The sequence below is a fragment of the Oncorhynchus mykiss genome, unplaced genomic scaffold (genome assembly GCF_013265735.2).
Source record: "Oncorhynchus mykiss isolate Arlee unplaced genomic scaffold, USDA_OmykA_1.1 un_scaffold_197, whole genome shotgun sequence".
NCBI classification, from domain to species: domain Eukaryota; kingdom Metazoa; phylum Chordata; class Actinopteri; order Salmoniformes; family Salmonidae; genus Oncorhynchus; species Oncorhynchus mykiss.
The window spans coordinates 388159-411500 of NW_023493680.1; the positions used below are offsets into that span (position 1 = coordinate 388159).

General features: G+C 45.2%; 1 protein-coding gene across 1 annotated transcript in view; it reads left to right on the forward strand.

Moving 5' to 3' along the window:
- The window catches only part of LOC110516086 (glutamate receptor ionotropic, NMDA 2A-like), a 342985-nt gene that overhangs the window by 312081 nt on the left and 7562 nt on the right, over positions 1-23342 (forward strand). Inside the window, exons 9-13 of the mRNA XM_036972887.1 lie at positions 699-824; positions 1084-1313; positions 12090-12250; positions 14841-15028; positions 21467-21705. Coding sequence (XP_036828782.1) covers positions 699-824; positions 1084-1313; positions 12090-12250; positions 14841-15028; positions 21467-21705 — 944 coding nt within the window. The remainder of the gene's footprint in view (positions 1-698; positions 825-1083; positions 1314-12089; positions 12251-14840; positions 15029-21466; positions 21706-23342) is intronic.

Sequence of the window (23342 nt, forward strand, 5' to 3'; positions counted from 1 at the left end):
TCTGTGTGTCTCTAATCTGATGTGTGTCTCTGTGTGTATCTAATCTGATGTGTGTCTCTGTGTGTATCTAATCTCATGTGTGTCTCTGTGTGTATCTAATCTCATGTGTGTCTCTGTGTGTATCTAATCTGATGTGTGTCTCTGTGTGTATCTAATCTGATGTGTGTCTCTGTGTGTATCTAATCTGATGTGTGTCTCTGTGTGTATCTAATCTGATGTGTGTCTCTGTGTGTATCTAATCTGATGTGTGTCTCTGTGTGTCTCTGTGTCTCTGTGTGTATCTAATCTGATGTGTGTCTTTGTGTCTCTGTGTGTATCTAATCTGATGTGTGTCTCTGTGTGTATCTAATCTGATGTGTGTCTCTGTGTGTGTCTAATCTGATGTGTGTCTCTGTGTGTATCTAATCTGATGTGTGTCTCTGTGTGTATCTAATCTGATGTGTGTCTCTGTGTGTATCTAATCTGATGTGTGTCTCTGTGTGTATCTAATCTGATGTGTGTCTCTGTGTGTGTGTGTATTCATGTCTCTTCTCTCTGTCTCTCTCTGTGTGTATCTAATCTGATGTGTGTCTGTATGTCTCTGTGTGTATCTAATCTGATGTGTGTCTGTATGTCTCTGTGTGTATCTAATCTGATGTGTGTCTCTGTGTGTGTGTGTATTCATGTCTCTTCTCTCTGTCTCTCTCTGTGTGTTTCAGAGCCATTCAGTGCGACGGTGTGGATCATGATGTTTGTGATGCTGTTGTTGGTAACAGCGATGGCTGTGTTCATGTTTGAATACATCAGCCCTCTGGGCTTTAACAGGAACCTGGCACAGGGGAGAGGTAGGTACACACACACACACACACACGCACACGCACACGCACACACACACACACACGCACACGCACACACACACACACACACACACACACACACACACACACACACACACACACATTTTTAAGTCTGAATTTACTTTTTCCTTCCTTCCTTCCTTCCTTCCTTCCTTCCTTCCTTCCTTCCTTCCTTCCTTCCCTCCCTCCCTCCCTCCCTCCCTCCCTCCCTCCTTCCTTCCCTCCCTCCCTCCCTCCCTCCCTCCAGACCCCCACGGCCCATCGTTCACTATGGGTAAGGCGGTGTGGCTGCTGTGGGGTCTGGTGTTCAACAACTCTGTCCCGGTTCAGAACCCTAAAGGCACCACCAGTAAGTTCATAGTGTCGGTGTGGGCCTTCTTCGCCGTCATCTTCCTGGCCTCCTACACAGCCAACCTGGCTGCCTTCATGATCCAGGAGGAGTTTGTAGACCAGGTCACGGGACTGTCTGACAACAAGGTAATGTTTTACTGTTCATACTCTCAGCATGTTAAGATTGATAGTTATAATAACATTGATTTGATAAATAAAAAATACATTTAAAAAATAGTTTTTTTTTTATGTACGATGTTGCTGTCCCATTGAGAATTTCGCTGGAGCGAAGAATCGCTTTTGGTGACCTTAAGAACTCGTGTTAGCTCCCTAGAGCTGATGCCCTCCCCCTACACAAAGGGGGCTTTAGCTCAGAGAGCTAACACTATCTTGAGCTACACCGATTCCCTGGGTTGAATACGCTGTCGGTGTCGATATACATGGCCTGGAGTTTAGAGACAGAGATAGAGGCAGGGCCTAGAAATAGGGTTTTTAGTAGATCGTGTGTTCACCTAGATGTTTACATTTACATTCTATGTCTGTATGTTCTGTGCTGCCTTCACGTCCTCGCGGAACGATCGGAAATGCACAATTTCCGAGTCGGAACTACAAACGGGGAAACTAGAGTTACAATCTTGTAACCCCCTCGGATTCCCCGTCGGAATGTTTCCGAGATTCCGAGATTCCGCAGAGCGCGTGAAGCTAGCATAGAGGCTAGGGAATCACAGCATAGTCACCTACTTTATGTCAGCTTCAGTTCTATTGTCCCATAGACTTAAATAGACAGCTCTAGTGTTCCCTAAGACTGTTTTTAGCATGGGCCCCCTATCTACCTCTATGGATCTACTGTCCCATAAACATAGATAGATAGCTCTAATGCCACAAAGCCTGTTTTTAGCATGGGCCCTCTATCTACCTCTATGGACCTACTGTCCCATAAACGTAGATAGATAGCTCTAATGCCACAAAGCCTGTTTTTAGCATGGGCCCTCTATCTACCTCTATGGACCTACTGTCCCATAAACGTAGATAGATAGCTCTAGTGCCACAAAGCCTGTTTTTAGCATGGGACCTCTATCTACCTCTATGGAGGTACTGTTCCATAGACTTTGATAGACAACTCTAGTGCCCACAAAGCCTGTTTTTAGCATGGGCCCTCTATCTACCTCTAAGGACCTACTGTCCCATAAACGTAGATAGATAGCTCTAATGCCACAAAGCCTGTTTTTAGCATGGGCCCTCTATCTACCTCTATGGAGGTACTGTCCCATAGACTTTGATAGACAACTCTAGTGCCCACAAAGCCTGTTTTTAGCATGGGCCCTCTATCTACCTCTATGGACCTACTGTCCCATAAACGTAGATAGATAGCTCTAGTGCCCACAAAGCCTGTTTTTAGCATGGGCCAGAGACATTGAGGACATTCACAATTTTTTTAAGTAGTCAACTGGGTGGGACTTCCTGTGGGTTAAGGAAGGGTCGTTCACATAACTCCATCCGGGTCATTAGGAAGGATCAGCCAATGGATTACACTGCTTAGTTTAACATTCCGTAACTGCAGAGGAGCCTGAAAATCACAGAGCTTGACTTAATACAGGTTCAGCTGATAGTAAATCACCAAGCTTGACTTTAATAAACAGGTTCAGTTGATAGTAAATCACCAAGCTTGACTTTAATAAACAGGTTCAGTTGATAGTAAATCACCAAGCTTGACTTTAACAAACAGGTTCAGTTGATAGTAAATCACCAAGCTTGACTTTAATAAACAGGTTCAGTTGATAGTAAATCACCAAGCTTGACTTTAATAAACAGGTTCAGTTGATAGTAAATCACCAAGCTTGACTTTAATAAACAGGTTCAGTTGATAGTAAATCACCAAGCTTGACTTTAATAAACAGGTTCAGTTGATAGTAAATCACCAAGCTTGACTTTAATAAACAGGTTCAGTTGATAGTAAATCACCAAGCTTGACTTTAATAAACAGGTTCAGTTGATAGTAAATCACCAAGCTTGACTTTAATAAACAGGTTCAGTTGATAGTAAATCACCAAGCTTGACTTTAATAAACAGGTTCAGTTGATAGTAAATCACCAAGCTTGACTTTAATAAACAGGTTCAGTTGATAGTAAATCACCAAGCTTGACTTTATACAGGTTCAGTTGATAGTAAATCACCAAGCTTGACTTTAAACAGGTTCAGCTGATAGTAAATCACCAAGCTTGACTTTATACAGGTTCAGTTGATAGTAAATCACCAAGCTTGACTTTAATAAACAGGTTCAGTTGATATTAAATCACCAAGCTTGACTTTAATAAACAGGTTCAGTTGATAGTAAATCACCAAGCTTGACTTTAATAAACAGGTTCAGTTGATAGTAAATCACCAAGCTTGACTTTAATAAACAGGTTCAGTTGATAGTAAATCACCAAGCTTGACTTTAATAAACAGGTTCAGATGATAGTAAATCACCAAGCTTGACTTTAATAAACAGGTTCAGTTGATAGTAAATCACCAAGCTTGACTTTAATAAACAGGTTCAGTTGATAGTAAATCACCAAGCTTGACTTTATACAGGTTCAGTTGATAGTAAATCACCAAGCTTGACTTTAATAAACAGGTTCAGATGATAGTAAATCACCAAGCTTGACTTTAAACAGGTTCAGTTGATAGTAAATCACCAAGCTTGACTTTAATTTGATAGTAAATCACCAAGCTTGACTTTAATTAACAGGTTCATTTGGCAGGCGCTCAGTTTGTTTACTGAAATAAGAAAAATAAGAAATTAACTACTTTTAAAATGGAGACCAAACTCAGGGGTCTTGTCTCGTCCTTGAGAGTGAAAGGTTGGGAGTTCGATCCCCGGCCGAGTCATACCAAAGACCAAAGCCAAGGCTTGAGCCAAGGCTACTTGCTTAAATTATGAGAAGGCCCTCAATGACGCTGCCCATGCTGTCACAGAAGCCATTAAGACACAGATGTAAAGAAAGGCCCTCTATCGACCTCTATGGAGGTACTGTCTCATAGACTTTGATAGACAACTCGAGTGCCCCAAAAAACGTGTTTTAGCATGGGACTTCTATCTACCTCTATGGAGGTACTGTCCCATAGACTTTGATAGACAACTCCAGTGCCCCCAAAAAACATGTTTTAGCATGGGCCTTCTATCTACCTCTATGGATCTGTTGTCCTCATCCTGTCTCCATTAACATCTAATGTCCTGTTTTTGTTTTGTGTCCTTAAATCATCTCCAGGTACGTATTTATCCCGATGTATCAGGCTGTTACAGAGGCCTGGAGTTATTTCCTGGGGGGGAGGGAAACTCTCCGGGACGTAATAATAATAATGATTGTTTTACCACGCCATTGTAACCGTAGTAACGAAGCTCTCGAGGCGTTGTGGATCGTGTTGACCAATAGAAGTGAAAAGGTCCATCTACTGTGCGGCCTGCTTGGGGTCCAGGACACACCTACACTACACTGGGATGTAGAGCTGGACTGCAGGATGGAAACACGGCTGATCCATGGTGCTTAGATCAGAGAGAGAGAGAGAGAGAGGAGTGGGGGGCAGAGAGCAGGGGCACACACACACCTACACTACACTGGGATGTAGAGCTGGACTGCAGGATGGAAACACGGCTGATCCATGGTGCTTAGATCAGAGAGAGAGAGAGAGAGAGAGGAGTGGGGGGCAGAGAGCAGGGGCACACACACCTACACCACACTGGGATGTAGAGCTGGACTGCAGGATGGAAACACGGCTGATCCATGGTGCTTAGATCAGAGAGAGAGAGAGAGAGAGAGGAGTGGGGGGCAGAGAGCAGGGGCACACACACACACACACACACACACACACACACACACACACACACACACACACACACACACACACACACACACACACACTACAGACACACACTACAGACACACACACACACACACTACAGACACACACACACACTACAGACACACACACACACACACTACAGACACACACACACACACACACACACTACAGACACACACACACACACACACACACACACAGTGGGCTAAGGAGGTTTAAACTCCCCCACAGAACCTTGACAGTATAGCTCCAGTTTATGATCCTCTAGCAGCGGTAGAATCCCATCCACGACACAGCTGATTGGCCAGCGTTACCGAGTGTTGACATTTCTGGTGTTTCTCTCTTGGACTCAGTGGAGACAAGCAGGTTGATTCACATTTTCCTCATCAAAGCCAGTTCCTCTGCTTTTTAAAAAATTATTCTCTTCTAATTTGGGAATGATTTTGATCTGGGACACTAGCTGGGTGCAGGTAATTATCAATTAGAAAACCAGCAGTACTCTGTACTTATAATAATATTGATAATAATAATAATGATCAGGTAGAGCAGAAAACCAGCAGTACTCTGTACTTATAATAATATTAATAATAATAATAATGATCAGGTAGAGCAGAAAACCAGCAGTACTCTGTACTTATAATAATATTAATAATAATAATAATGATCAGGTAGAGCAGAAAACCAGCAGTACTCTGTACTTATAATAATATTAATAATAATAATAATGATCAGGTAGAGCAGAAAACCAGCAGTACTCTGTACGTATAATAATATTAAAAATAATAATAATGATCAGGTAGAGCAGAAAACCAGCAGTACTCTGTACTTATAATAATATTAATAATAATAATAATGATCAGGTAGAGCAGAAAACCAGCAGTACTCTGTACTTATAATAATATTAATAATAATAATAATGATGATCAGGTAGAGCAGAAAACCAGCAGTACTCTGTACTTATAATAATATTAATAATAATAATAATGATCAGGTAGAGCAGAAAACCAGCAGTACTCTGTACTTATAATAATATTAATAATGATCAGGTAGAGCAGAAAACCAGCAGTACTCTGTACTTATAATTATATTAATAATGATTAGGTAGAGCAGAAAACCAGCAGTACTCTGTACTTATAATAATATTAATATTAATAATGATCAGGTAGAGCAGAAAACCAGCAGTACTCTGTACTTATAATAATGATCAGGTAGAGCAGAAAACCAGCAGTACTCTGTACTTATAATAATGATCAGGTAGAGCAGAAAACCAGCAGTACTCTGTACTTATAATAATGATCAGGTAGAGCAGAAAACCAGCAGTACTCTGTACTTATAATAACATTAATAATAATAATAATGATCAGGTAGAGCAGAAAACCAGCAGTACTCTGTACTTATAATAATATTAATAATGATCAGGTAGAGCAGAAAACCAGCAGTACTCTGTACTTATAATAATATGAATAATAATAATAATGATCAGGTAGAGCAGAAAACCAGCAGTACTCTGTACTTATAATAATATTAATAATAATAATAATGATCAGGTAGAGCAGAAAACCAGCAGTACTCTGTACTTATAATTATATTAATAATGATTAGGTAGAGCAGAAAACCAGCAGTACTCTGTACTTATAATAATATTAATAATAATAATGATCAGGTAGAGCAGAAAACCAGCAGTACTCTGTACTTATAATAATAATAATAATGATCAGGTAGAGCAGAAAACCAGCAGTACTCTGTACTTATAATAATATTAATAATGATCAGGTAGAGCAGAAAACCAGCAGTACTCTGTACTTATAATAATGATCAGGTAGAGCAGAAAACCAGCAGTACTCTGTACTTATAATAATGATCAGGTAGAGCAGAAAACCAGCAGTACTCTGTACTTATAATAATGATCAGGTAGAGTAGAAAACCAGCAGTACTCTGTACTTATAATAATGATCAGGTAGAGCAGAAGACCAGCAGTACTCTGTACTTATAATAATGATCAGGTAGAGCAGAAAACCAGCAGTACTCTGTACTTATAATAACATTAATAATAATAATAATGATCAGGTAGAGCAGAAAACCAGCAGTACTCTGTACTTATAATAATATTAATAATAATAATAATGATCAGGTAGAGCAGAAAACCAGCAGTACTCTGTACTTAAAATAATAATTCTCAAGACCGTAGGAACCTTCATCCCATTTTAATTCCGCTTTGATCAAACTTTTTTGAATCTGAGCCGGTGATAACGCCACTTTGTTTCATAGTGGAGTCGGTACGCAGTCGCCCCCCCCCCCCCCTAAAAAAAATAAGATAAATTGCTCCGACCCAAGTCAAGCAGTGGCTTCCTGCGACAGGACGTAAGGAGCTGCTATCCGTCACCGTGGGAACGACGTGTGATCGGTTCTGATCAGACGTAATTGTATCGGTATTGATTTGATTCTGTGTTGTTTGTTTGTTACCAGTATGTTGACGTAGAAAGATGTTTTATATGAGTTATTTTGTTTTTCCCGTTTTGACGTTTTTACGGTTTTGATTCACGTAGTGTTACTACGCAGTAAGTATACAGAGTTAACTGAATGTATTAAGTTTCCTTTTCGTGTACTTTGAAAATACACTACAAATACAGTACATTCTACATGGTCACTTCACCCCTACCTACATGTACAAATTACCCAGACTTACCTGTTCACCCCCCCTCCCTCCTCCCACACGCTGACTCTGTACCGCAATACCCTGTGTATAGCCTCCACATTGACTCTGTACCGGTACCCCCTGTATATAGCCTCCTCATTGACTCTGTACCGGTACCCCCTGTATATAGCCTCCACATTGACTCTGTACCGTAATACCCTGTATATAGCCTGCAAATTGACTCTGTACCGGTACCCCCTGTATATAGCCTCCACATTGACTCTGTACCGGTACCCCCTGTATATAGCCTCCACATTGACTCTGTACCGTAATACCCTGTATATAGCCTGCAAATTGACTCTGTACCGGTACCCCCTGTATATAGCCTCCACATTGACTCTGTACCGGTACCCCCTGTATATAGCCTGCACATTGACTCTGTACCGGTACCCCCTGTATATAGTCTCCACATTGACTCTGTACCGTAATACCCTGTATATAGCCTCCACATTGACTCTGTACCGGTACCCCCTGTATATAGCCTCCACATTTACTCTGTACCGGTACCCCCTGTATATAGCCTGCATATTGACTCTGTACCGGTACCCCCTGTATATAGTCTCCACATTGACTCTGTACCGGTACCCCCTGTATATAGCCTCCTTATTGACTCTGTACCGTAACACCCTGTATATAGCCTGCACATTGACTCTGTACCGGTACCCCCTGTATATAGCCTGCACATTGACTCTGTACCGGTACCCCCTGTATATAGCCTCCACATTGACTCTGTACCGGTACCCCCTGTATATAGCCTCCACATTGACTCTGTACCAGTACCCCCTGTATATAGCCTCCACATTGACTCTGTACCGGTACCCCCTGTATATAGTCTCCACATTGACTCTGTACCGGTACCCCCTGTATATAGTCTCCACATTGACTCTGTACCAGTACCCCCTGTATATAGCCTCCACATTGACTCTGTACCAGTACCCCCTGTATATAGTCTCCACATTGACTCTGTACCGGTACCCCCTGTATATAGTCTCCACATTGACTCTGTACCGGTACCCCCTGTATATAGCCTCCACATTGACTCTGTACCGTAATACCCTTAATATAGCCTCCACATTGACTCTGTACCGTAACACCCTGTATATAGCCTCCACATTGACTCTGTACCGTAACACCCTGTATATAGCCTCCACATTGACTCTGTACCGTAACACCCTGTATATAGCCTCCACATTGACTCTGTACCGTAACACCCTGTATATAGCCTCCACATTGACTCTGTACCGTAACACCCTGTATATAGCCCCGTTAATGTTAGTCTTATTGTGTTACTTATTATAATGACTTTATATTTTAGTCTATTTGGTTAAATATATTTTCTTAACTCTTCTTTGAACTGCTCTGTTCGTTGTAAAGTAAAGCATTTTCACGGTAAAAGTCGACACTTGTTGTTGACAAATAAAGTTTTGATTTGATTTCTCTTTCAACAGCCACATTGTCATACAAGATCTGTTACATAGATTATTTTTTTGTTTTTAAGTGACCATTTTAAATCGTCAAAATCCTACTAATTTGGATAGAACAGAAAAAAAGGTTTTACTTAATGATATGTCTTAATTTATGTATTTATTCATGTAGTATTTAAATGATGTATATATATATATATATATATGTATAAATATAAAGACCATTGACATATTCGAATGATTAAAACAGGTCGATGTGATTCGCTATGTGTATTTTTATCTGACGTCAGTTCCCAAACCCCGCCCCTGCCCCTCCCCCTGCCCCTCCCCTTTAGATGGTCTTTGACCCAGAGAAGAAGAACATTTTACTAACCAAGGAGGACGAAAATAAAAAAAATCTATTGTGTTCAATACAACTCTGTCTTTATCCTCCCTGTGGGACAATTACAGGATGACAGGAGGAGTAGGAGGAGGACAAAGAGAGAGAGAGAGACAGAGAGAGAGAGAGAGAGAGAGGGAGGGAGAGAGAGACAGAGAGAGAGAGAGACAGAGAGAGAGGGAGGGAGAGAGAGAGAGAGAGAGAGAGGGAGAGAGAGAGAGAGAGGGAGGAGTTTCAGTAAGAGGGGGAGGGATATCAGAAGAGGGAGGAGTTTCAGAAAGAGGGGGAGGGATATAAGAAGAGGGAGGAGTTTCAGAAAGAGGGGGAGGGATATAAGAAGAGGGGGGTATATAAGAAAAACGGGAGACGACTGAAGAAGAGAGAGCTCAGCTGTTTTCCTTCTTTCTTATATATAGCAGAAGAGAGAAGCGAGAGGAAAAAGTGAGATGTTTAAAAAAAGAGGACAGAAGAGGAAAGAGTGGAATAAGAAAGAGGACAGAGCACAGAGGAAAGAGGACAGAGGACAGAGGAAAGAGGACAGAGGAAAGAGGACAGAGGAAAGAGGACCGAGGACAGGCCGGAAGGGGAACTAAGAGAGAGAGAGAGAGAGAGAGAGAGGGAGGAGAGATAGAAAGGAGAGAGACACAGGAGAGCAGGCCTGAAGGGGAACTAAAAGAGAGAGAGAGAGAGAGAGAGAGAGAGAGAGAGAGAGAGAGAGAGAGAGAGAAAGAAAGGAGAGAGACACAGGAGAGCAGGCCGGAAGGGGAACTAAGAGAGAGAGAGAGAGAGAGAGCGAGAGAGAGAGAGAGCGAGAGAGAGAGAGAGAGAGAGAGAGAGAGAGAGGGAGGAGAGATTGAAAGGAGAGAGACACAGGAGAGCAGGCCGGAAGGGGAACTGAGGGAGACGAGATCTGTTCCGCCAGGTTACGTAAGAGAGTGACACACAGCACACCCTGAAAGAGAGGGAGGAGAGGAGAGAAAGAGGAGACCAGAAGAGAGACAGAGAGAGAGAGAGAGAGAGGTCCTTTACTCTGAGGTCCTTTACTCTGAGGCTGTTTACTCTGAGGCTGTTTACTCTGAGGCTGTTTACTCTGAGGCTGTTTACTCTGAGGCTGTTTACTCTTAGGCTGTTTACTCTGAGGTTCTTTACTCTGAGGTCCTTTACTCTGAGGTCCTTTACTCTGAGGTCCTTTACTCTGAGGCTGTTTACTCTGAGGCTGTTTGCTCTGAGGCTGTTTACTCTGAGGCTGTTTACTCTGAGGCTGTTTACTCTTAGGCTGTTTACTCTGAGGCTGTTTACTCTGAGGTCCTTTACTCTGAGGCTGTTTACTCTGAGGCTGTTTACTCTGAGGCTGTTTACTCTGAGGCTGTTTACTCTGAGGCTGTTTACTCTGAGGCTGTTTACTCTGAGGTCCTTTACTCTGAGGCTGTTTACTCTGAGGCTGTTTACTCTGAGACTGTTTACTCTGAGGCTGTTTACTCTGAGGTCCTTTACTCTGAGGCTGTTTACTCTGAGGTCCTTTACTCTGAGGCTGTTTACTCTGAGGCTGTTTACTCTGAGGCTGTTTACTCTGAGGCTGTTTACTCTGACGCTGTTAACTCTGAGGTCCTTTACTCTGAGGCTGTTTACTCTGAGGCTGTTTACTCTGAGGCTGTTTACTCTGAGGTCCTTTACTCTGAGGCTGTTTGCTCTGAGGCTGTTTACTCTGAGGCTGTTTACTCTGAGGTCCTGTACTCTGAGGCTGTTTACTCTGAGGCTGTTTACTCTGAGGCTGTTTACTCTGAGGCTGTTTACTCTGAGGTCCTTTACTCTGAGACTGTTTACTCTGAGGCTGTTTACTCTGAGGCTGTTTACTCTGAGGTCCTGTACTCTGAGGCTGTTTACTCTGAGGCTGTTTACTCTGAGGCTGTTTACTCTGAGGCTGTTTACTCTGAGGCTGTTTACTCTGAGGCTGTTTACTCTGAGGTCCTGTACTCTGAGGCTGTTTACTCTGAGGCTGTTTACTCTGAGGCTGTTTACTCTGAGGCTGTTTACTCTTAGGTCCTTTACTCTGAGACTGTTTACTCTGAGGCTGTTTACTCTGAGGCTGTTTACTCTGAGGCTGTTTACTCTGAGGCTGTTTACTCTGAGGTCCTTTACTCTGAGGTCCTTTACTCTGAGGCTGTTTACTCTGAGACTGTTTACTCTGAGGCTGTTTACTCTGAGGCTGTTTACTCTGAGGTCCTTTACTCTGAGACTGTTTACTCTGAGGCTGTTTACTCTGAGGCTGTTTACTCTGAGGCTGTTTACTCTGAGACTGTTTACTCTGAAGCTGTTTACTCTGAGGCTGTTTACTCTGAGGTCCTTTACTCTAAGGCTGTTTACTCTGAGGCTGTTTACTCTGAGACTGTTTACTCTGAGGCTGTTTACTCTGAGGCTGTTTACTCTTAGGCTGTTTACTCTGAGGTCCTTTACTCTGAGGCTGTTTACTCTGAGGCTGTTTACTCTGAGGTCCTTTCTCTAATTCTCAGAGAGATGTCTCTGCAGCCCTGTCCTTTCTGTTCTCATTCTTCTCCTTCTCCCCCCCCCTCCCCTTTCTCCAGTTCCAGAACCCGTATGCGTACTCCCCTCCGTTCCGTTTTGGGACGGTCCCCAACGGTTCGACAGAGAGGAACATCAGGAAGAATTACCCTAACATGCACGAGTACCTGTCCAAGTACCACCAGACAGGGGTTCAGGACGCTCTGGTCAGCCTGAAGACGGGGTAGGGAGCCTGGGCACGGCGGGGAGGGGCGAGGGCCCCCTCTGTGGGTCTCACTCACCTATCTCTGGTCTGGATGTCTCATCATATGAGGGGCTGAATGTCTCTCATCGTGTGTGTCTGTTCTCGCTCTCTGCGTCGGTATGTCTCTGTGTGTGTGTGTATGTGTGTGTTTGGTGTGTGTTGCTGCACTCTGGCTATAGACAGTGTTTGTGTGTGTGTGTGTGTGTGCGTGTGTTTGGTGTGTGTTGCTGCACTCTGGCTATAGACCGTGTGTGTGTGTGTGGGCGTATTAAACAATCAATGGATGACTCACAACCAATAGAGGGAGTACCTATCTCCCTAACCCAGTTAGTGTTGTGTGTGTGTGTGTGTGTGTGTGTGTGTGTGTGTGTGTGTGTGTGTGTGTGTGTGTTTGTGTGTGTTTCATTGATGACCAAGTCTGCAGAATGAATGAAAAAGCTAACTAGGAGTAGCAGCACTATTTAACACTGATCTGTATAAAGGGAGATGAGACGGAAGATGTGTGTGTGTGTGTGTGTGTGTGTGTGTGTGTGTGTGTGTGTGTGTGTGCGTGCGCGTGTGTGAGAGAGCTATTTGAATGGTTGTCACACAGTGGGAGATGGATGCTTTGAGGTCATACAGGATGATTGGAGGAATGAGGAGAGGACGGGAGAAGGGGAGGAGGGGAGGAGAGGAGGAGGGAGGAGGGGAGAATTAGGAGAAGGGGAGAGAGAAGATAGAAGAGGAGGGGGAAGTAGAAATGAAAAACTAGAAGAGAGTAGGGAAAGCTGGTGATTGGTTAATGAATGGTTAATAGAATATTTTGATTGATTAATAGCAAGGGAATACAACTATTTGATTGGTTAATGGCTCGGGAATATACTATGTGGATTGGTTAATTACTGGGGAATATAATCCAATTAGAGACTTTTACCCAGGAGAGAAAACCCCTTGAAGAGATGGAGAGGAAAGGAAGAGAGAAGTTTGGGGCTGCATCTAGAGGTGTCACTACAGACCCTGGTTGATGGAGGAGAGACAGATAAAGGGTGGAGAGACAGGGAGAGTGAGGAGAGAGAGGGAGGAGTGGCAGAGCGATAGAGAGACAGAGAGAGGGTTGAGAGACAGAGAGAGGGAGGAGAGAGAGGGAGGAGAGACGGAGAAGAGGGTGGAGAAATTAAGAGAGGGAGGAGAGACGGAGAGAGAAAGAGACAGAGAGAGGGAGGAGAGAGGGAGGAGTGGCAGAGCGATAGAGAGACAGAGATAGGGTTGAGAGACAGAGAAAGGGAGGAGAGAGAGGGAGGAGAGACGGAGTTGGGAGGAGGAAGAGAAAGTGTGGAGAGAAAGTGAGAGGGTGGAGAGACAGAGAGAGGGAGGAGAGAGGGAGGAGTGGCAGAGCGATAGAGAGACAGAGATAGGGTTGAGAGACAGAGAGAGGGAGGAGAGACAGAGTTGGGAGGAGGAAGAGAAAGTGGAGAGACAGAGAGAGGGAGGAGAGACAGAGATAGGAGAGGGTGTTAAATATTGTGCTTTTATTGGCTGAGGAGATGCTTTGTTGTTTCTCTGCTCAGATATCTAAGATACACACACACACACACACACACACACACACACACTAACACACCCTTAGTTAACCGTATTAGAGTTAAACGATGGACTGTGTACCAGTTGACATTCAGTGAATGCCAGACAGTGGCTTGCTATTAGAGAAGTGTGTGTGTGTGTGTGTGTCTGTGTGTGTGTGTGTGTGTGTGTGTGTGTGTGTGTGAACTTCATCTAGCCGTACGGGAGATGCCTCAGTGTTTTGGTCCAGAAGGGTTTGAAAAATTAAAGAGTTCCTGCTTCTCTCTCTCTCTCTCTCTCTCTCTCTCTCTCTCTCTCTCTCTCTCTCTCTCTCTCTCGGTTTGTCTCTGTCTCTGTCTCTCTCTCTCTCTCTCTCTCTCTCTCTCTCTATCTCTCTCTCGGTTTGTCTCTGTCTCTGTCTCTCTCTCTCTCTCTCTCTCTCTCTCTCTCTCTCTCTCTCTCTCTGTTTGTCTCTGCCTCTCTGTCTCTATCTCTCTCTCCTCTCTCTCTCTCTGTCTCTCTCTCTCTCTCTCTCTCTCTCTCTCTCTCTCTCTCTCTCTCTTTCTCTCTCTGTTTATCTCTCTCTATCTCTGTTTATCTCTCTCTGTGTCTCTCTCTTTGTCTCTGTCTCTCTCTCTCTTTCTATCTCTCTCTCTCTCTCTCTCTCTCTCTATGTTTCTCTCTCTGTCTCTCTCTCTCTCTCTCTCTCTTTCTCTCTCTCTCTCTCTGTTTCTCTCTGCGTCTCTCTATGTTTCTCTCTCTGTGACTCTCTCTTTGTCTCTGTCTCTCTCTCTCTTTCTATCTCTCTCTCTCTCTCTCTCTCTCTCTCTATGTTTCTCTCTCTCTCTCTCTCTCTGTCTCTCTCTCCCTCTCTGTCTCTCCCTCTCTCCCTCTCTGTCTCTCTCTGTGACTCTCTCTTTGTCTCTCTCTCCCTCTCTGTCTCTCTCTCTCTCTCTTTCTCTCTCTCTCTCTCTGTTTCTCTCTGCGTCTCTCTATGTTTCTCTCTCTGTCTTCTTTCTGTCCTTCTCAGTAAACTGGATGCCTTCATCTACGATGCTGCTGTGTTGAACTATGCAGCGGGTCGAGACGAGGGCTGTAAGCTGGTCACCATCGGCAGCGGGTACATCTTCGCCACCACCGGCTACGGCATCGCTCTGCATAAAGGGTCCTACTGGAAACGCCAGGTGGACCTGGCTATACTGGCTATTATAGGAGACGGTGAGACACACACACACATCTCTCTGAATAGAGGGTCCTACTGGAAACGCCAGGTGGACCTGGCTATACTGGCTATTATAGGAGACGGTGAGACACACAGACACACACATCGCTCTGAATAGAGGGTCCTACTGGAAACGCCAGGTGGACCTGGCTATACTGGCTATTATAGGAGACGGTGAGACACACACACACACACATCGCTCTGAATAGAGGGTCCTACTGGAAACGCCAGGTGGACCTGGCTATACTGGCTATTATAGGAGACGGTGAGACACACACACACACACACATCGCTCTGAATAGAGGGTCCTACTGGAAACGCCAGGTGGACCTGGCTATACTGGCTATTATAGGAGACGGTGAGACACACACACACATCACTCTGAATAGAGGGTCCTACTGGAAACGCCAGGTGGACCTGGCTATACTGGCTATTATAGGAGACGGTGAGACACACAGACACACACATCACTCTGAATAGAGGGTCCTACTGGAAACGCCAGGTGGACCTGGCTATACTGGCTATTATAGGAGACGGTGAGACACACACACACACACATCGCTCTGAATAGAGGGTCCTACTGGAAACGCCAGGACCAGCTTGCTTAGGGGACTCTTCTCACTGCAGACTGTTCTAGTGCCCGCGCCAAATCATTGATATAGATGTTGAAGAGGGTGGGGCTTAAGCTGCAACCCTGTCTCACCCCACGGCCTTGTGGGAAGAAATTTGCGTGTGATTTTCGCCTATTTTAACTTGTTGTTTGTGTACATGGATTTCATGTCGTATGTTTTTCCCCCAACACCACTTTCCATCAATATGTATAGCAGACCCTCATGCCAAATTGAGTCGAAGGCTTTTGTGAAATCAACAAAGCATGAGAAGACTTTGCCTTTGTTTTGGTTTGTTTGGTTGTCAATTAGGGTGTGCAGGGTGAATACGTGGTCTGTTGTACGGTAAAAGAAGACGATGCGAAGACGATGCCTTGGTTTGTCAATTTGGAAGCGGAATACTTGGTGTTTTCATTGAGGAAATGTACGAGTCTGCAGTTGATGATAATGCAGAGGAATTTTCCCGAGGTTGCTGTTGACGCATATCCCACGGTAGTTATTGGGGTCAAATTTGTGTGTCTCTCTCTCTCTCTCTCTCTCTCTCTCTCTCTCTCTCTCACACACACACACACACACACACACACACACACACACACACACACACACACACACACACACACACACACACACACACTGTACCCCATGGTCGGCGTCAAAAAAGGGAACGCTGTGAATATATAGAAACCTTTGATGTAGAGTCAGCTGTAAACATGGGGGGTCTGTCTGTTTCTGTTTCTGTGTGTGTGTGTGTGTGTGTGTGTGTGTGTGTGTGTGTGTGTGTGTGTGTGTGTGTGTGTGTAAGTCATTATAATGTATAAATTGTAATGTATTCTTCTCTGATCCAGCCTGTATGTGACTCCCAGCTGCTTCACTCACAACAAGTCACCATCACGTTACACACTGTGGTATATCTACTGAACATTATGTATGTTAGGAGGAGGAGGAGGAGGAGGAGGGGGGGGGTAGAGGAGGTAGAGGATGAGGGGAGGAGGAGGAAGAGGATGTTGAGGAGGAGGAGTGGGAGGAAGAGGAGGAAGAGGAGGTAGAGGAGGAGGAGTGGTTAGGTGAGGAGGAGTGGGAGGTAGAGGAGGAGGAGTGGGAGGTAGAGGAGGAGGAGTGGGAGGAGGAGGAGAAGGGGAGGAGGAAGAGGAGGAGGAGGAGGAGGCGTGGGAAGAGAAGGGGGCGTGGGAAGGGGAGGAGGAGTGGGAGGTAGAGGAGGAGGAGTGGGAGGAGGAGGAGAAGGGGAGGAGGAAGAGGAGGTAGAGGAGGAGGACTGGGAGGAGGAGGAGAAGGGGAGGAGGAAGAGTAGGAGGAGTGGGAGGAGGAGGAGAAGGGGAGGAGGAAGAGGAGGTATAGGAGGATGAGTGGGAGGAGGAGGAGAAGGGGAGGAGGAGGAAGAGGACATAGAGGAGGAGGAGTGGGAGGAGGAGATAAAGGAGGAGGTGGAGATAGAGAAGAAGGAGATAGAGGAGGAGATAGAGAAGGAGGAGGAGATAGAGGTGGAGATAGAAGAGGTGGAGGAGGAGGAGGAGATAGAGGAGGAGATAGAGGAGGAGATAGAGGCGGAGGAGGAGATGGAGGAGGAGATGGAGGAGGTGGAGGAGATAGAGGAGGAGGAGGAGATAGAGGGGGAGGTGGAGATTGTGGAGGAAGGGGAGATAGAGGAGGAGGTGGACGTGGAGATTGTGGAGGAAGGGGAGATAGAGGAGGAGGCAGAGATAGAGGAGGAGATGGAGGAGGAGGGGGAGATGGAGGAGGAGATAGAGATGGAGGAGATAGAGGAGGAGGGGGAGATAGAGGAGGAGATGGAGGGGGAGATGGAGATAGTGGAGGAAGACAAGATAGAGGAGGAGGTAGAGATAGAGGAGGAGTTGGATGGGGAGGTGGAGATAGTGGAGATGGAGGGGGAGGTTGAGATTGTGGAGGAGGAGGAGGAGATAGAGGAGGAGATAGAGATGGAGGTGATAGAGGAGGGGGAGATAGAGGAGGGGGAGGAGATAGAAATGGAGGAGATAGAGGAGGAGATAGAGGAGGAGGTGGACATGGAGATTGTGGAGGAAGGGGAGATAGAGGAGGAGGTAGAGATAGAGAAGGAGATAGAGGAGGAGATGGAAGGAGGAGGTAGAGGAGGAGATGGAGGAGGAGGTAGAGGAGGAGGTAGAGAAGGAGATAGAGGAGGAGATAGAGAAGGAGATGGAGGGGGAGGTGGAGATAGTGGAGGAAGAGGAGATAGAGGAGGAGGGGGAGGTGGAGATTGTGGAGATTGTGGAGGAAGAGGAGATAGAGGAGGAGATGGAGGAGGAGGGGGAGGTGGAGATAGTGGAGGAAGAGGAGATAGAGGAGGAGGGGGAGGTGGAGATTGTGGAGATTGTGGAGGAAGAGGAGATAGAGGAGGAGATGGAGGAGGAGGGGGAGGTGGAGATTGTGGAGGAAGGGGAGATAGAGGTACAACCCAAAGACATCCAGCCAACTTGACACAACTGTGTGAAACATTGGAGTCAACATGGGCCAGCATCCCTGTGGAACACTTTCAACACCTTGTAGAGTCCATGAGCTGAACAATTGAGGCTAGAGAGAGAGAGAAACAGAGAGACATATGGAGAGAAGATAGAGAAACAGAGACAGAGAGAGAAGATAGAGAGAGAGAGACAGAGAGAGAGAAGATAGAGAGAGAAACAGAGAGAGAGAGAGAAGATAGAGAGAGAGACAGAGAGAGAAGATAGAGAGAGAAACAGGGAGAGAGAAACAGAGAGAGAGAAGAGAGAGAGAGAGAGAGAAGAGAGACAGAGAGAGAAGATAGAGAGAGAAACAGAAGAGATATCTCCCTCTGCTTAAGGAAGCGGGCGTCTCAGTAAGGGACAGTGAGATCTCTCCTTAGAGAACCTGTCTCTTCTGTAAAATGAGGAACATATAAATGAAGCCCTCTGGGACACTTTGACGTTGTCCAACTATTGAATACTATTCCCTAATTAGTCCACTAGGGCCCTTGTCTAAAGTAGTGCACTACATAGGGAATAGGGCTGTAGTATAAAGTAGTGCACTATATAGGGCTGTAGTATAAAGTAGTGCACTATATAGGGAATAGGGCTGTAGTATAAAGTAGTGTACTATATAGGGAATAGGGCTGTAGTATAAAGTAGTGCACTATATAGGGCTGTAGTATAAAGTAGTGCACTATATAGGGAATAGGGCTGTAGTATAGAGTAGTGCACTATATAGGGAATAGGGCTGTAGTATAAAGTAGTGCACTATATAGGGAATAGGGCTGTAGTATAAAGTAGTGCACTATATAGGGAATAGGGCTGTAGTATAAAGTAGTGCACTATATAGGGAATAGGGCTGTAGTATAAAGTAGTGCACTATATAGGGAATAGGGCTGTAGTATAAAGTAGTGTACTATATAGGGCTGTAGTATAGAGTAGTGCACTATATAGGGAATAGGGCTGTAGTATAAAGTAGTGCACTATATAGGGAATAGGGCTGTAGTATAGAGTAGTGCACTATATAGGGCTGTAGTATAAAGTAGTGCACTATATAGGGAATAGGGCTGTAGTATAAAGTAGTGTACTATATAGGGCTGTAGTATAAAGTAGTGCACTATATAGGGAATAGGGCTGTAGTATAAAGTAGTGTACTATATAGGGAATAGGGCTGTAGTATAAAGTAGTGCACTATATAGGGCTGTAGTATAAAGTAGTGCACTATATAGGGAATAGGGCTGTAGTATAAAGTAGTGCACTATATAGGGAATAGGGCTGTAGTATAAAGTAGTGTACTATATAGGGAATAGGGCTGTAGTATAGAGTAGTGCACTATATAGGGAATAGGGCTGTAGTATAAAGTAGTGCACTATATAGGGAATAGGGCTGTAGTATAGAGTAGTGCACTATATAGGGAATAGGGCTGTAGTATAAAGTAGTGCACTATATAGGGAATAGGGCTGTAGTATAAAGTAGTGTACTATATAGCGAATAGGGCTGTAGTATAAAGTAGTGTACTATATAGGGCTGTAGTATAAAGTAGTGTACTATATAGCGAATAGGGCTGTAGTATAAAGTAGTGTACTATATAGGGCTGTAGTATAAAGTAGTGCACTATATAGGGAATAGGGCTGTAGTATAAAGTAGTGCACTATATAGGGAATAGGGCTGTAGTATAAAGTAGTGCACTATATAGGGCTGTAGTATAAAGTAGTGTACTATATAGCGAATAGGGCTGTAGTATAGAGTAGTGTACTATATAGGGCTGTAGTATAAAGTAGTGTACTATATAGCGAATAGGGCTGTAGTATAGAGTAGTGTACTATATAGGGAATAGGGCTGTAGTATAAAGTAGTGTACTATATAGCGAATAGGGCTGTAGTATAAAGTAGTGTACTATATAGGGCTGTAGTATAAAGTAGTGTACTATATAGGGAATAGGGCTGTAGTATAAAGTAGTGTACTATATAGGGCTGTAGTATAAAGTAGTGTACTATATAGGGAATAGGGCTGTAGTATAAAGTAGTGTACTATATAGGGAATAGGGCTGTAGTATAAAGTAGTGTACTATATAGCGAATAGGGCTGTAGTATAAAGTAGTGTACTATATAGCGAATAGGGCTGTAGTATAAAGTAGTGTACTATATAGGGCTGTAGTATAAAGTAGTGTACTAGATAGGGAATAGGGCTGTAGTATAAAGTAGTGTACTATATAGCGAATAGGGCTGTAGTATAGAGTAGTGTACTATATAGGGAATAGGGCTGTAGTATAAAGTAGTGTACTATATAGGGCTGTAGTATAAAGTAGTGTACTATATAGGGAATAGGGCTGTAGTATAAAGTAGTGCACTATATAGGGAATAGGGCTGTAGTATAAAGTAGTGTACTATATAGCGAATAGGGCTGTAGTATAGAGTAGTGTACTATATAGGGAATAGGGCTGTAGTATAAAGTAGTGTACTATATAGGGCTGTAGTATAAAGTAGTGTACTATATAGCGAATAGGGCTGTAGTATAAAGTAGTGCACTATATAGGGAACAGGGCTGTAGTATAGAGTAGTGTACTATATAGGGAATAGGGCTGTAGTATAAAGTAGTTCACTATATAGGGAATAGGGCTGTAGTATAAAGTAGTGCACTATATAGGGAATAGGGCTGTAGTATAAAGTAGTTCACTATATAGGGAATAGGGACCATTTGGGACAGACCCTGACACTCTCCTTCCTGTGTGTATAATGTGGTTAGTGATGTCAAATGTTTCTGCAACGCTTGGAGGTACACACACACACACACACACACACACACACATACACACACACACACACACACACACAAACGTCGCACTCAAGCTGAATGACAGTAATACCATTACATTAATGGGACCTTAAATGTCAGAGAGAGGAGGAGGAGGAGGAGGAGGAAGAGGAGGAGGAGGAGGAAGAGGAGGAGGAGGACGAGACAATAAAGTGAATTATATTTTTATTTCTCTCCCTCCCTTTTTTTACTGCTCTCTGACTTCTCCCCCCTCTCTCTCATCTCTCTCTCATCTCTCTCTCTCGCTTCTCTCCCATCATCTGCCTCTCTCTCTGCCTCTCTCTCCTCTCTCTCTCTCTCTCTCTCTTTCTATCTCTCTCTCCCCTCTCTCTCCTCCCTCGCTTCCTCCCTCTCTTTCTCTCCTGTCTCTCTGTCTATCTCTCTCTCTCTTCTCTCCCATCATCTGCCTCTCTCTCTCTCTCTCTTTCTCTCATCTCTCTCCTCTCACACTCTCCTTCCCCCTCTCTCTTTCTCCCCTATCCCTTCCTCCCTCTCTCTTCCTCTCCTCTCTCTCTCCCCTCCCTCCCTCCAGGTGAGATGGAGGAGCTGGAAGCTCAGTGGCTAACGGGGATCTGTCACCATGAGAAGAACGAGGTGATGTCCAGTCAGCTGGACATCGACAACATGGCCGGAGTGTTTTACATGCTGGCTACCGCAATGGGACTGTCTCTCATTACCTTCATATCAGAGCATCTCTTCTACTGGAGGTTGAGATACTGTTTCACTGGAGTCTGTACGGGAACACCAGGACTACTGTTCTCTATAAGCAGGGTAAGACTGGGGGGTAGGGGGTAGGGGTTAGAGGTTAGAGGTTAGGGAGAGATACTGTTTCACTGGAGTCTGTACGGGAACACCAGGACTTCTGTTCTCTATAAGCAGGGTAAGAATGGGGGGTAGGGGGTAGGGATAAGAGGTTAGAGGTTAGGGAGAGATACTGTTTCACTGGAGTCTGTACGGGAACACCAGGACTACTGTTCTCTATCAGCAGGGTAAGACTGGGGGGGTAGGGGTTAGGGGGTAGGGGTTAGGGGGTAGGGGGTAGAGGTTAGGGGGTAGGGGTTAGGGGTAGGGGTTAGGGGGTAGGGGTTAGGAGGTATGGATTAGGGGGTAGGGGTTAGGGGTTTGGTGGAAGGGGTAGGGGTAGGGGTTAGGAGGTATGGATTAGGGGGTAGGGGTTAGGGGGTAGGGGTTAGGAGGTAGGAGTTAGGGGGTAGGGGTTAGGAGGTATGGATTAGGGGGTAGGGGTTATGAGGTAGGGGTTAGGAGGTAGGGATTAGGGTGTAGGGGTTAGGGGGTAGGGGTTAGAAGGTAGGGATTAGGGGGTAGAGGTTAGGGAGAGATACTGTTTCACTGGAGTCTGTACGGGAACACCAAGACTACTGTTCTCTATAAGCAGGGTAAGAATGGGGGGTAGGGGGTAGGGATAAGAGGTTAGAGGTTAGGGAGAGATACTGTTTCACTGGAGTCTGTACGGGAACACCAGGACTACTGTTCTCTATAAGCAGGGTAAGAATGGGGGGTAGGGGGTAGGGATAAGAGGTTAGAGGTTAGGGAGAGATACTGTTTCACTGGAGTCTGTACGGGAACACCAGGACTACTGTTCTCTATCAGCAGGGTAAGACTGGGGGGGTAGGGGTTAGGGGTTAGGGGGTAGGGGGTAGAGGTTAGGGGGTAGGGGTTAGGGGTAGGGGTTAGGGGGTAGGGGTTAGGAGGTATGGATTAGGGGGTAGGGGTTAGGGGTTTGGTGGAAGGGGTAGGGGTAGGGGTTAGGAGGTATGGATTAGGGGGTAGGGGTTAGGGGGTAGGGGTTAGGAGGTAGGAGTTAGGGGGTAGGGGTTAGGAGGTATGGATTAGGGGGTAGGGGTTATGAGGTAGGGGTTAGGAGGTAGGGATTAGGGTGTAGGGGTTAGGGGGTAGGGGTTAGAAGGTAGGGATTAGGGGGTAGGGGTTAGGGGTTAGGTGGTAGGGGTTAGGGGGTAGGGGGTAAGGGTTAGTGTATAATGGTTAGGGGGTAGTGGTTAGGGTGTAGGGGTATGGTTTAATGTCAATGTTATGGTGGGTAGAGGAGAAGGGATAGGGGCTGTTATGATTGGTGTATGGAGGCACTAGGTTGGGGTATTAGGGAGGTAGGGGCTGGGGTATTAGGGAGTTAGGGGCTGGGGTATTAGGGAGGTAAGGGCTGGGGTATTAGGGAGTTAGGGGCTGGGGTATTAGGGAGGTAGGGGCTGGGGTATTAGGGAGGTAGGGGCTGGGGTATTAGGGAGTTAGGGGCTGGGGTATTAGGGAGGTAGGGGCTGGGGTATTAGGGAGCTAGGGGCTGGGGTATTAGGGAGGTGAGGGGCTGGGGTATTGGGAGGTAGGGGCTGGGGTATTAGGGAGCTAGGGGCTGGGGTATTAGGGAGGTGAGG